Source organism: Ictalurus punctatus, chromosome 3 (genome assembly GCF_001660625.3).
Source record: "Ictalurus punctatus breed USDA103 chromosome 3, Coco_2.0, whole genome shotgun sequence".
In the NCBI taxonomy this organism is placed as follows: Eukaryota; Metazoa; Chordata; class Actinopteri; order Siluriformes; family Ictaluridae; genus Ictalurus; species Ictalurus punctatus.
In genome coordinates, this window is record NC_030418.2 from 21,195,338 (window position 1) to 21,209,391 (window position 14,054).

At 38.1% G+C, this 14,054-nt stretch overlaps 1 protein-coding gene across 5 annotated transcripts in view; it reads left to right on the plus strand.

Annotated features, from left to right (window-relative positions):
• Positions 1 to 8,289, plus strand: part of LOC108263499 (regulating synaptic membrane exocytosis protein 1) — an 83,444-nt gene extending 75,155 nt beyond the window's left edge. For all 5 annotated transcript variants that reach the window (XM_017464347.3, XM_053679740.1, XM_053679741.1 and 2 more), the window contains 6 exons: positions 876 to 1,096; positions 3,741 to 3,891; positions 5,425 to 5,537; positions 5,710 to 5,811; positions 5,964 to 6,103; positions 6,213 to 8,289. In XM_017464347.3, coding sequence (XP_017319836.1) covers positions 876 to 1,096; positions 3,741 to 3,891; positions 5,425 to 5,537; positions 5,710 to 5,811; positions 5,964 to 6,103; positions 6,213 to 6,425 — 940 coding nt within the window. In that variant the 3' untranslated portion in view covers positions 6,426 to 8,289. The remainder of the gene's footprint in view (positions 1 to 875; positions 1,097 to 3,740; positions 3,892 to 5,424; positions 5,538 to 5,709; positions 5,812 to 5,963; positions 6,104 to 6,212) is intronic.
• The last annotated feature ends 5,765 nt before the right edge of the window (positions 8,290 to 14,054 follow it).

Sequence of the window (14,054 nt, forward strand, 5' to 3'; positions counted from 1 at the left end):
TTCTTTGGGACCTTTTGGTTCTCTTAACTGCATGCTATGTGGTGGTTACAGATTTTTATGTAAATGTATATTCCTTCATAGTGCATGTGAAACTGAAATATTTATAATTAAAAAAGAAGAAAAAAAGAAAAGCGGTAACACTTTCTATGAAGCCCACAATCAAAATCATCATAACTGTGCTCATATTTTAAAAAAAATAATATTTCCTTCTATGCATTAAACTGTAATGATGCCTCATAAAGTTCTAATAATGTACTATAAATAATTCCATGACAACTTATAATCACGTTGTAAACCAAACGTCACTACACGTTATAATACTATGTGGTGTACTGTACAAACATATATAAAACAATTATAAAACATTATAAACATTTAAAATGTCTTAAATATTAAGGCTGAAACATTATTAGAGCTTTATGGGGCATTATTAAAGTTTAATAAATGTGTACATGGAATCAGTTTCAACTTACAGTACAAAGAATAATAAACACACTTATAATCATTCATGAGCTTCATAGAAAATGTTACCAAATAGCCTTATGTAAATCAGCCAATTTTTATTAATGATCTCTCAATTTTAAGGGACTATAGTACTCTTCTGTCATCCATTAATACGATCCTTCATGGTCTGCCAGGTTGTTAGCTTTTCTTAAGCTTTCCAATGCATGTTGGATGTAATAACCTTTAAACAGAAGCTGACATATTGCACTTTAACCTCATAGTCATAGTTGCAGTTAGTCTGCTGTTACCTACTGTGCTGGAGTACAGACTAAAAGCTGCATCTCCTGTCCATTTACTATGAGTAGATTACTATAAATCGATCATGCCAGAGAGTGTGGAATTACTCAAATTCTTCTCACTTTGTGTATTAGCTGCCATGTTCGCCCATCCAGCCAGAGCATGTTGAAGAGCACGAGTGTGAGCGGTGAAATCTTCACCTTAGAGCGCACAGACGGCAGCCAGTCAGACACGGCTCTGGGAACTCTGGGGACAGGAGGGAAGAAGCGGCGCTCCAGTCTTAGTGCTCGTGTGGTGGCCATTGTGGGTATTCCCTCACGACGCAGTAGGAGCACCTCTCAGCTCAGCCAAACGGGTGCGATACACACACACACACACATACACACCATTATAGCAACTGCTGCTGTCTACAGACACCTTCTTTTTGTTGCTCTGTGCCTCTAAAAGTCGTGCATACCATATATGGCTGATGAGAAAAGTTTTTTGCACTAAAAGTGTGTGGAATCTGTGTACATTCTGTTTAAGAGATTGGTGTAATACAGCAGAGATCAGACATCATTCTTCAACTGGGAATATATTTACATAATTAGAAATTTTGGTAATGCTGGACTTGTCTAGCACCAGACTAATGTCTGATCTGGAAAATGGATCTGTGTGATTGACATGATGTCAAGACCCTGAGCATAGAAATGTGTCCTTAAACTCAATAATCAGAACTAGAAATGAATCAGAATTCTGTAAGTATTTAAATGTTTAAGTAAATTCAATTGACACATTTAATTAAGATGCTTCATACAGTGGTGCTTGAAAGTTTGCGAACCCTTTATAATTTTCTATATTTCTACATAAATAGGACCTAAAACATCATCAGATTTTCACACAAGTCCTAAAAGTAGATAAAGAGAACCCAATTAAACAAATGAGACAGAAATACTGTAGTTGTTCATTATTTATTGCAGAAATTATCCAATATTGCATATCTGTGAGTGGCAAAAATATGTGAACCTTTGCTTTCACTATCTGGTGTGACCCCCATGTGCAGCAATAACTGCAACTAAACGTTTCCGGTAACTGTTGATCAGTCCTGCACATCGGCTTGGAGGAATTTTAGCCCGTTCCTCAGTACAGAACAGCTTCAACTCTGGGATGTTGATGGGTTTCCTCACATGAACTGCTTGCCACAGTTGCCAAAACTTGCAAAAAAAAAAAAAGCAACCACAGCTTCAAAAACAAGCCCAAAACAAGCCCAACATTATTAGAGTATTTACTATCATCAATATTATTTATTATTTGTATTTGATGGCACATGATTCCTGAACAATAGCAACTGCACAGTTAGTTAAAGTGGCAGTAGTAATCTTTATTTCTCTTTAAGTGTCTCTTTCTTTCACTGTCCCTCTCACCCTCTTAATTTCTTACACACTTGCTTTAGTGGCATTTGTCAAATGCCCCATATTCAGTGTCATTACAGTAGATAGGATGTCAGCAGGCTGGATATGGATGTTATGACCTAGAAGCCTGTGAGAGTTGGAGCTGCTGAGAATGGCAACATTTTTTCTGTTAACATTGGCAAGATTCAACTCTGTCAGCTTGAGATGAACCCTGGATCCTAATCAGATGTAATGCAGACAAATTCCTTTGAAGTCAAATCTGATATCTTTTAAAATCCCATATTTTAAGTGCTGTCTATTTGTGGTTTAATAAATGGGTATCAGAGAAAAAAAAAAAGAAAAGAAACAAATTTAAAAAGGAGAAAAAAAATTCTTGGACTGTGTAACTGCCAAGCCCCTGGACAATATCTTAAAAGGCCTATCAGATGATAAATCAGACAGGGTAGCAGAGGTTCTATAAATCAGCATTTTAAAGGGCTGCAGTGGTGTGTAGCAACTGTTCTGCCTCCTGTAGCTTTCCATTGGTTAGTTAGCAGAGAAAATCTTCTATTCTTTCTATATCTTTACATTTTCAATCCAATGCAGAAATAATAGAGAACTAAAAACAGCTATACTACTGGCTGAGTAGTGATTGACAGTTAAGTTACTTGGCTGTATGACTAGATTTCATTCAGTAAAGCGTTGGTGAAATTGACAAATTTTGATTTTCTCATAATTATGTTTTACAGTAAAGGAAGCGTTTAGTGGGTGGCGTGGTGGGTAGTGTTGTCGCGTCTCAGCACCATGGTCCCAGATTTGATCCAGCTCTGTGTGTGTGGAGTTTCTGTTCATGTCATCCACATGTCCATGTGGGTTTCCTCTGGGTTCTCTGGTTTCTTTTCTCTACCCAAAAACATAGCAGTAGGTAGATTGGCTATGATCAATTGCTGCTAGGTGTGAATGTGTACGCATGGTGCATTGCAATGGACTGGCATGCTATTGAGGGTCACACCCAGTGTTCCAAGGATAGGCTCCTGAGCCACCATGACCCTGACCAGGATAAGCAGTTACTGAAAGTGAGTAACTTTTGAGTAATTCGTTTTGTAGGTATTGTTTTTATAGTTCTGTATTTGCCGGGCTTTTTCTTCTTATAAGTAGCGAATGTCATTATCTGCTACCTCCACTCCAAACAGCAAAAACAGGTTTCTGTGAACCTCTCATCAGAACCAGCAGCTGGTGGCACATTTATGTAAGGTAAAAGTATCCTATGGGTCGTGTGTCATACCTCGATTGTATTTAACACCCAGTCAGCACGCCTTTAGGTTCTGGCATTTTCCAGCCATCTGCAATCCATCAAAAGGCCATAAATAGTGAAGACAGCACCCCATGCTATCCAGCAGGAGATGGTTATAGTCAACGTGGAAAAAGCATCTTGTCTCAGACAGCAATATTTCCTCTTGAATGAGTAAGGCCAGCAGTGGGAGCAATATACTTCTTTGACAAAAAGCTGTTATACATTTCTCATTTTCAAACCAATTCTCTGTCAGTGTCCTTTTCATGTGAGAAATTTTTGTCTAGTAATCTGAGTAATGTAAAGTAAATGTTTTCCTGTCTACTATTTCTCTGTAGAAGCAGCAAATAAGAAGACAAAAGGCTCGAGTCAGATCCAGAGGAGTCAGGAGACAGGCATGGCAGTGGAGTATCCCCGCAATGCAATGGCTCGCCAGGCCAGTCGCGAGTCCACTGACGGCAGCATGAACAGTTACAGCTCTGAGGGGAAGTCAGTATCACAACACATGCACACTACAAATTCTCCTCTGATCTCATATTCTCTATGCCAGGGGTTCTTAGAATTTTTGCAGCCTGAAACTGTCAAATTAATTCCACAGACCACCTCCAAACAAAATCTAACTACAGTACTCAAATATTAGGCTCCATATATTAAAGTATACAGTTAAGTTCTTAGCTATTTATTGGAGCCAGAAAGCTTTTTATTCCTGAAGTCAAAATACATTTGATCCACATTGACAGTATTTATAGGTTTTGGAGTTATTGAGGTTTGGATTTAAGGTGTTCAATTTAATTCGTGACAAGTGAAACCCACTAATAACTAGAAGAACTCAAAAATAAGTACACTAATACGTTTGATAATGGTGGGTGTCTGAAGCACCCCCTTTCTATGATTCACAGACCCTTGGGGTCCCTGGAACGCACTCGAAGGACCGCTGCTATGGTTGTTTTTGTTGAAACGGTCAAACAGTACGAATACCTAATGACTTTTTGACCTTGTGTCATACGTGTATCTTGGATCGAACAAGTTGCGTACATCTTTTGGACAGATGTATTGTTCAAAAGATAAGCTCATGGAAAAAGAGCTTAAGGTAGGCTATTTTTGCTCTGATTTGCACACTTAATATGTCCATTGTTTTAGCAGCTCCATTTTTGGAGCCAGATGGTGAGCCTTCCACCCGTCTGATAATTAAAATATCTATCATCTGTGCAGATGGGCCTTAGCATGGATCTAGGCTGAGCACAGAACAGAACAGCTATTGCTCACTGTAGAGTGGCGTGGCCGGTCACACCGACCCTCAGCAATCCAACTCGGAGCCTTGACAAAGGACAAAATTGAAGCGACTGTGTGATTTATAGCTAATTTCACATTGATTTGTATGAAATGGAGATATCACTTAGGCCTCTTATATGGTAGCATGACACTGGTTGGCACTGCACTCAGACATTCCAGTTGGAGTTAGCTCATGGAAATTGTGCTGGTCTCAAAGGAAATATCGCCTGTGTTTGAGGGGCTGCAGCACAGGACATGGTTTACATGCCGCACTTAATACAGGTCTGCTGTTCACAAATGTACAGAGTACAGCGCCCAACTTTTTCAAGTATATATGAGTATATATTTCGAGTGGTATATTCATTAGTGGCGGATATGGAATTACAGTAAATAATTGCTACTAATCTAAGTACTCTCATGATGGAAGCATGCTGTAGGCATATTTATCCTAGACACAAATAATTCTCTTAGCGTCTGTTGATACACAACCGTAATAACTAAAACAGAACAATTTAAAGAACTGTGTGTATGGACATGTTTTTATATCTTGGTAGAATAGGAATATCTGACTGTTTTGACCTTTTGTAGACATTTTTTTCCTTTTCTTTTAAAATAAAAAAACAACTTGTATTATTTACTCAGGTTAAGATTACTGTTAGATTCAGATGTAGGCATATCAATATTTATCTTCCTTAACTTTTATTTGTTTGTGTGTGTGTGTGTGTGTGTGTGTGTGTGTGTGTGTGATAGTCTGATCTTCTCAGGGATGAGGTTGGGAGCTGACAGCCAGTTCAGTGACTTCCTCGATGGCCTTGGACCTGCACAGCTAGTTGGGAGGCAGACCCTAGCAACACCGTCTATGGGTTAGTGTTCGTTCCAGGGTTTTGACTCAAATTTAGTTTGAATTAATTTGAATAAATGAATTGAATAAACCTGGATAAAGTAAACTTGAAAAAGTAATTACTTTCTGCCAATCGCACTACTTGAGTTCCAAAAAGGTAGAAAGATCCTCATGTCAGTTCATGTGTGCTTCAGGAGATGTTCAGATCGGCTTAATGGATAAAAAGGGGCAGTTGGAGGTGGAGGTGATCAGGGCACGTGGCCTTACCCACAAACCAGGATCCAAATCGCTGCCAGGTAAAAGTGTTCTCATACTGTTTTTGACTCAGATTAACAGTGTGTTAGAGTGGTGGCCAGCTTGTAAACTTTTACAGCACCACAAAGAGTGTTGTTTTATTCTTTTTTTTTTTTTTTTTAACTGATTTGATGATAGTGTTTGCTGTCCACAGCTCCATATGTCAAGGTCTACTTGCTGGATAATGGAGCATGCAAAGCCAAAAAGAAAACCAAGATTGCACGAAAAACACTTGACCCATTGTATCAGCAGCCACTGTTGTTTGAGGAGAGTCCGCAGGGTAAAGTTTTGCAGGTAAGAAACAGAGGTAGAATGTATATGTATGATCCTATCTGTCCGTTCTTACTTGGTTTTTGGTTTGTGTACAAGTTTAAAATTGTGTGAGTTGTGTTTTCCCTGACAGGTAATAGTGTGGGGTGACTATGGACGCATGGACCACAAATGCTTTATGGGAGTTGCACAGATCCTTTTAGAAGAGCTGGACCTTTCTAGTACAGTGATTGGCTGGTATAAACTGTTTCCCCCATCCTCATTGGTGGACCCAACGCTAGCTCCTCTCACTCGACGTGCTTCCCAGTCATCACTCGATTCAGGGCCAACAGGCGTCAGGACCTAGTGAACAGGAGAGAGGACATGAGATAAAACATGCCCGAATAGAGTAAAGGCCCATGGCAAAAAAAATACAGCGCCAGAGGGGCAGCCAGGCAGACGGACAGAATCATGATCAAAGCTTAGCTGGAGCCTGACAATCACTTCTCCTCTCTTTTATTTTTGGCCTTTGGATTGCTGAGATTTCCCTTGATCCACTCCGATCCTTACTGCATGTTCTGTTTGTTTTAGCCATGTTGCTGAGATGATGAGCGAGCCCAAATTAAAAGAGGGAATGAGAAGCAGCTGAAAGCAATCCGCTGTGGCTGACAGAGAGAGAGAGAGAGAGAGAGAGAGAGAGAGAGAGAGAGAGAGAGGAGCCAACCATGGTGCTGGTTGCCTGAGTGCTTCTTGCCAATCAGTAACATTTAGGAGCAGTTTTCTAACCATATAAGGAATGTGTGAGAGTATGCGAGGCAGAGGTGCAATGGTGGATCAGTGAGAGTGAAGACAACGCTGCCCCTCCCTTGGCCTAATTGTACAGGAAGCCTCTCTGTTAAAGAGAGGCCTGAGGTCAGGGGTTAAAGGGCAAAGTTAGTCTTCTCAGAGTCTTTCCTCCTCCTCACGAACGCTGAGTGCGGGGCCTCTGCTCACGTCAGTGTGCCACTGACTCAGATCAGGTGTGTGTGAGAGGGGAGGCCAACTTGAAAACCTTTGTCTGTTTACAGCAGTTACGACTGACTGCTTTGCCTTTTTTTTTTTTACTTTCTCATGTATTTGATACACAGACACACCTTGTAGAATGTGAACACATGGCTCATTCTGACAGTGTCGTATAAGCTTAAAGGAAGATGCAGAACCACACGCAATAGAACACTGGGAGTGGGGTTTATTTCAGCCTGGCCAGGAGATTAAATGAATGGCCAACTGACGTAAATACATTAATACATTTGGCCTCCCAGGTAACTGGCCCTCAGATATACTTTGAGCTCTTGAAAGAAAATAGAGAACTGGTCACTATGGACAGGCACCGTGCACATAGGTAACAGCCAGTCACTTTAATTGACTTAGTATATTCTGTTTTTGGACCTGCCCATAACTGAATTTCTATCCAAGTAGAGTTATTTTGAAGCAAGCACAAATGCTTGATTTTTTTAAACAAAATTTTAAAGAAGATTATAACCGCCCAAATTATCATAAGCTATTTTTGCATTTTTTTTTTATTTTGTGGTAGCTTAAGTTATATATATATATAAAACAAATTAATAAAGAAACTAAGTTCCCTTCCCGAGCATCTGGACAAAGGCGATAGTAAGTGACAGGTGGTGTAGGAGATGGCCTGAGATGGTGACCTCCCAAAATTTGCCACCTTCTCTTCCCAACATGGGTAACAGCATGACTCTGGAACCGTTCCAAGCTGCATGCACATTTTGTAAAACAAGACAGATGAGAAAAAAGAGACTAAAATAAATGTGTGTTAGTTCCACATACTGTAGGCCAGCTTGTATGTTGCATGTACTTGTACAGTTTGCTCGTACTTGATATTAATAGATTAACCAATAAAATGAAGCCATTCATTCCATGTGTGGGCATTTGGCCAAGTTCAGCCATGCACACAGCCCTCATTTTGGGGCAGAATGTCTATGAGGAGTTTTTGAATTGTTTTCTTTCTTTTTTTTTTTTTTTAACCCTATGGATAAATAAGTTCTGTACAGTAGTACTGAGCAAACACGAGGCCCTCATTTTTTACTGAAGATGTTGGTGTTCTCTGTAGTCTACTACTGTGGGGCTAGAACTGAGCTAGATAACGTGTATAAAACCAGAGCTATCTATAAATGGAAAATGATTATTATATATGATAATTAGATAATTAAAACAGCATATATATATATATATATATATATATATATATATATATATATATATATATATATATATATGTGTGTGTGTGTATGTGTGTATATATATATATATATATATATATATATATATATATATATATATATATATATATATACACACACACACATATATATATATATATATATAAACAGAAACAACCATGCACATACTGTAAATATGAGTCTGCTTTGAGGTTTTCTTATATTTACAAAGTGGCCCAGTTGAAATAGATTAATGCTCTGTCTCCTGGCTCCATTGAATGGAACAAAGGCTGAGAAATGACACCTCCAGAGTATCCGGTTCTTTCAGATATATGTGGCTATAAAATAATCACTATAATTGGGACCTCTGCTTATCTGTTACAGCATTAGAACAAAGTCCATGAGATCCTGTTTTGATAAATAAAAAAAGGTTTACTTTTCATGTCCATTATGGCAGACTTCTTTCCTTTGTCAGTATTACTCAAGGATACTGATTGTTTACAATTCATGTGTCCCACTGAAACAGAATAGAAAGTATTCACTGCAACATTTCTTGTTTGTATAACAGATGTTACTCAAATGATGTGTATGTTTTATATTCAAGAGTTCATTTTTATTATTTACAAATAAAAGACTGTGTGGAAAAAGAACAGTGGCTCTGCAAACGTTGCGTATGTTTACACTACAACACTGAACAGTGTTTAGAAACTGTTCATTTCTGTCACTTCTTTAACTTGACCAAATGTCCTTGACATTTGAATGACCAAATGTTTTTGGCAGGCCTCTACTGTCCTTTTAAAAATACACGTAAGCGTTTGTGTTTCTTTAAGATTTTTAAACATAAAATCAAGTAATCTGTAAAAATATCTAACAGCAGCTAAAAGCTTTCTTCAATAAGGTTTTGTAGAAATGACATGGGCATGGCAGTGGAAGTTCAGAGCCAGATATAGAGCCAAAAGTATTTGAACACCTGACCATAACACCCATATGTGGGCCTTCTCCAAACTGTTGCCACAAAACTGGAAGCACACAATTGTATAGGATTTCTTTGTATGCTGTAACATTCCACTTTTTTCACTGGAAGTAAAAGGCCCAAAACTGTTCCAGCAAGACAATACCCCTGTAAACAAAGTGAGACCCATGAAGACATGGTTTGCCAAGACTTTGAGAGGAAGAACTCAAGAGCCTTGGCCTCAACTCCACTGAACACCTTTGGGATGAATTGGAATGATGGATAAGCACCAGTCCTCCTTGCCCAACATCAGTGCCTGCCCTATTGCATGCTTGTTGAATGTTGTGCTGAATGGGCACAAATATGAGCCTGTGCTACAGTCATGTTCTAAAATCAAGTGGAAAGCCTTCCCAGAAGAGTGGAGGTTGTTATAGCAGCAAAGGGGGACCAACTCAATTTTAATGCCCATGGTTTTGAAATGCAGTGTTCAACACTCAGGTGTCCATAGTGTTTCAATTGGTAATGATCCAACAATTTACTAAATTGACTTAGTAAATTGTTGGATCACCACCATCCACCAGAACAGTGTCAATGCACCTCCACAAGTCCCTGGAATTGTACTGGAGGGGTGAACACCATTCTTTCAAAAGATAATTCTTCAGTTAGTGTTTTGATGAAGGTGGTTTGATGAATCTCCAATAAGTGTTCCGTTGGGCTGAAATCTGATGACTGGGTAAAGTGTAGCATATCTTTTACTAGTCAGTGAGCCCTCATGCCCTGTGGATGGAGACATTGTCTGAAAGAAACTACTGCCATCAGTATAGAAATATTTCATCAATAGGTTAAAGATGAATATTCAGGAAAACATTATAATCAGATGCCGTGATGTGCCTCTCTAAGAGGACAAGTGGACACAAACCATGTCAGCAGGGGTCAAACTTTTAGGTCTTCATGGAACAGATAACCAGCTTCAAAAACTCTTAACAGGATGATAGATGCTTTGGAAGTCTTAAAAAATAGATGTTAGGGTTTATCTTCATGTACACTGTGTTGCACTGAGGTCATTATAGAAGAAAAAAGAAATTAAAGGACACATCCATGGTCAGCTGTTCAAACTGACCATTTAAATGACAACTACAGCTTGTGCAGAGCTTTGCACTACTATTCAGACGTGATCATATCAGTGTGTCACACACATAAAGCAGTAAAAGAACATGCTACTAGCAAGATACTTGAGTATTTTAGAGAATATATTAGGGTATAATTACTATTATAGATAAGATTATAATACAGATATCACGCTCACTGTAAATAGGGCTAAATATATATTTAGAAGTTACTATGATGAGCATAGTAGGGGCAGTGGTGGCTTGATGTTTAAGGCTCTGGGTTACTGCTTGGAAGGTCAGGGGTTCAAGCCCCAGCACTGCCAAGCTGCCACGCTTGGGCCCTTGAGCAAGGCCCTTAACCCTCCCTGCTCCACGGGTGCTACATCATGGCTGACCATGTGCTCTGACCCCAGCTTCCTTACATGCTGGGGTATGTGAAGGAAAGATTTTTACTGTGCTGTAATGTATATGTGTATGTGACCAATAAAGACTCATTATATACGCACTCACCGGCCATTTTAATAGAAACACCTGTACACCTGTTCATTCATGTAGTTGTGCAATCAGCCAATCATGTGGCAGCAGTGCAATGCATAAAATCATGCAGATAGAGGTCAATAGCTTCAGTTAAGGTTCATATCAAATATCTAAATGGGAATATTTTAGGAATTGCTGATCTCCTGGGATTTCCATGGACAAGAGTCTTCAAAGTTTACAAAGAATGGTGTGAAACAAACAAACAAACAAACAAACAAAAGAAGTCTATGGTAACTTCAATAACTACCCTATGCACCCATGGTGAGCAGAAAAATATCTCAGAACGCACAAAACATTGAACCTTGAGGAGGATGTGCTACAACAGCAGAAGGCCACATTACGTTAGGTTCCTGTCAGCCAAGAAGTGGGTACAGGTTCACTGAATCTGGACAGCTGAAAATCAGAAAAAAAGACGAGTTGAAATCAACCAACTAATCACTGCGATCACGTTTCCCACATTCTGATGTTTGATGCAGACATTAATTGAAGCTCTTGACCTGTATTTGCATTTTATTTATTGCACTGCTGTCACATGCTAATTGCATGAATGAGCAGGATTACAGGTATTCCTAATAAAATGGTTGGTGAGTGTAAAGAAGAGCTAAAACCAAATTTAAACAGTTTATCCTTCATCTAATAGCACTAGAGGTTCATGGCCTAATGAAATTTTTTACTTTCTCATATAAGACAAGATAAGTTCAGCGATTAGAAGCAGTAGACTATCAGAACCATTTTTTTGTGCTTTAAATGTAACCACCCTGATGGAGCGCAGACTTTTTATGCTTATAAACACAAGTGACTTCTGCCTTCAGTCAATTCAAGGGCTTTTTTTTAGTTTGAGTTCACTAAAATATTAAAGTAAATGTATTAAGGGATTTTAAATACATGTCTTTCAAAAACTTATTACTTAAGTAATAAGTGATAAGTTAATTACTGATTTGATAATTTGTAATAGGCTAGAATGTGAATTCATGTGATTTATTTACATTTTTTGAAATTTTGTAACTATAACTAAGAATGCATTTATTATCAAATAATAACTGTTTTTATTTGTAAAACTTTTCTTTTTATTTCATAGTATTGTGAGTGTGATAAATTAATATGCATCAGTTTTCAACAACCCAAAGCCCCCACCATGTGGACACAGTGTGTATTACACATCTTATTAATAATCCATCTAGTCAACTGCTGATCTAGTCATTTGTATTCACTGAAGATGTAAAAACAACAACAAAGCGACTCAGTTCTAATTGGAGAGGTCTTTTTGCTATCTGATGAAACTGCTAATTCAAACAATGAATATTTAAACCTGAAATACCCCAAGTTTACACCATATTAATTTTAAATCTTATATGCAATTTCAATTCTATAGCTAATGAATATTTAATGCAGATTAACTTGTCTTCTAATGAATTATATTTTATTATTTATTTTTTTAAAATTTGATCATTTTCTCCACAATTTGATGACCTGACAATTCCCACCCAAAAGCTAGCTCACTATTGTACGACAGCTACCAACTGGGGAAGGTGAGGACTAAGACTCGTCTAAGACTCCACATCTTTTCAACGCTGCACCACAGGACAGTTGAACACACTTGGAGGAAAGTACAATCTACCACTCTTAAATATACATGAGTTTATAGACCCTCACAGTTGGCTCGTTTCTTTGTGAGTGACAGTAAGGGTAATGCCATCCCTCCCACCCAGAGAGCACGGCCAATATTTGCTAACGTTGCTCCTGACCACCATTGGCTGTGGCACAGTCCGGATTCATACTTGTGATCTCCTGACAATAAGACAAATGTTTTTATACTTTTAATAGCATTATTTGCCTTACATGATTAATACCACTCCTCTACAGTAACATGATTTCATATTGTGTAGTTTATTTTTTATGTATTTTTTATATTTAAAAATTCCTACCATTTTTGGCCTGCTGAGATATTTCCCATATGTTCCCACAGATCAGCTAAAATCATTTCCTAGTGAGGTAGTATGTCAACTGCTGAGCACACAATATCAGATTAGGTCACTCAGCTCTTGTTGATGGATTTCCCCAAGGCTTCTTCACCCTCAGAGGAGTTGTATGTACTACTTTGGAGAAACATATACAAAAGAACAGTTTTTAAACTACTCACCTGACTTGTTCATTTAAAAAAAAAAAAAAAAAAAAAAAAAAAAAAATTTAGCCGGCCCACCTGTCCTAACATTTGTTACATTTACATTTGTTGTTTGTCACATAAAATCTACCATTTTTGTTCCTGTTTACGTTGAACAGAAAGCAGTACTGAAACTATCTGTCAGCTGATCGGTATTTAGTAGTGATAGAGAATGAACTCAGGTGTAATTCCCAGAAGATGGTTGGCAGCGACTGTGCTTTTGTCTGCTTTTAAGCTGTGTGGGAATTGAAAGCAAGGTTGTGAAAAGATTTCTAACATTTTTAACCAGGTGGTGATTTATGTTAAGATGTACAAATATGCAAAAAAAAATAAATTTTTTTTAAAAAAAATAATAATAAAAAAAAGCATACAGGTTCCAGAGCTCCATTCCTCAAATGAATATAGTGCTAATATTTTGGGACTCATTATTCATACTCCACTGGCTTGATCCTGATGGCCATTTAATCTGTGCACTATTTCAATGACTAGAATTGTTACCCAAATGATCTGGCCTCTCAGCACCATGTCATTTGCATATTCTGCAGAAATCTGTTTCAGGGTGATGGACTCGGAGGATGTGGCATGGACGTAGATCACCCAATCATAATTGCCACCAGCAATTGCTTAATAGCCATAGAAGCATTAAGTCCTTTTAAATATCAAACTGTAATGACAAGCTCATGCCACTAGAGTGTGTATTCCTGTAAACTGTGTGCAACATTTTCAGTGCATGCACTGGCATAGTCCTCTGTCAGGAAGCTGCCAGAGAAATACAATCATGATCTCACACTCTTCTTAACTACAACTACTGAGATGCACAGTATATTTCATTTGTGGTTAATTTTGTATGCACAAGTGTATTTGTACTTGGCTTTTCCGTCTTACACTATTGTCTATGAAAGAGCATGAAGAACACCATGAGCATGAAAGAACACCATGCAGTTTAAAAGCTCATTATTAACTTTATTTATTTATTTTAAATGTTGGCATACTTAGAGTGTATATGTGTGTAATA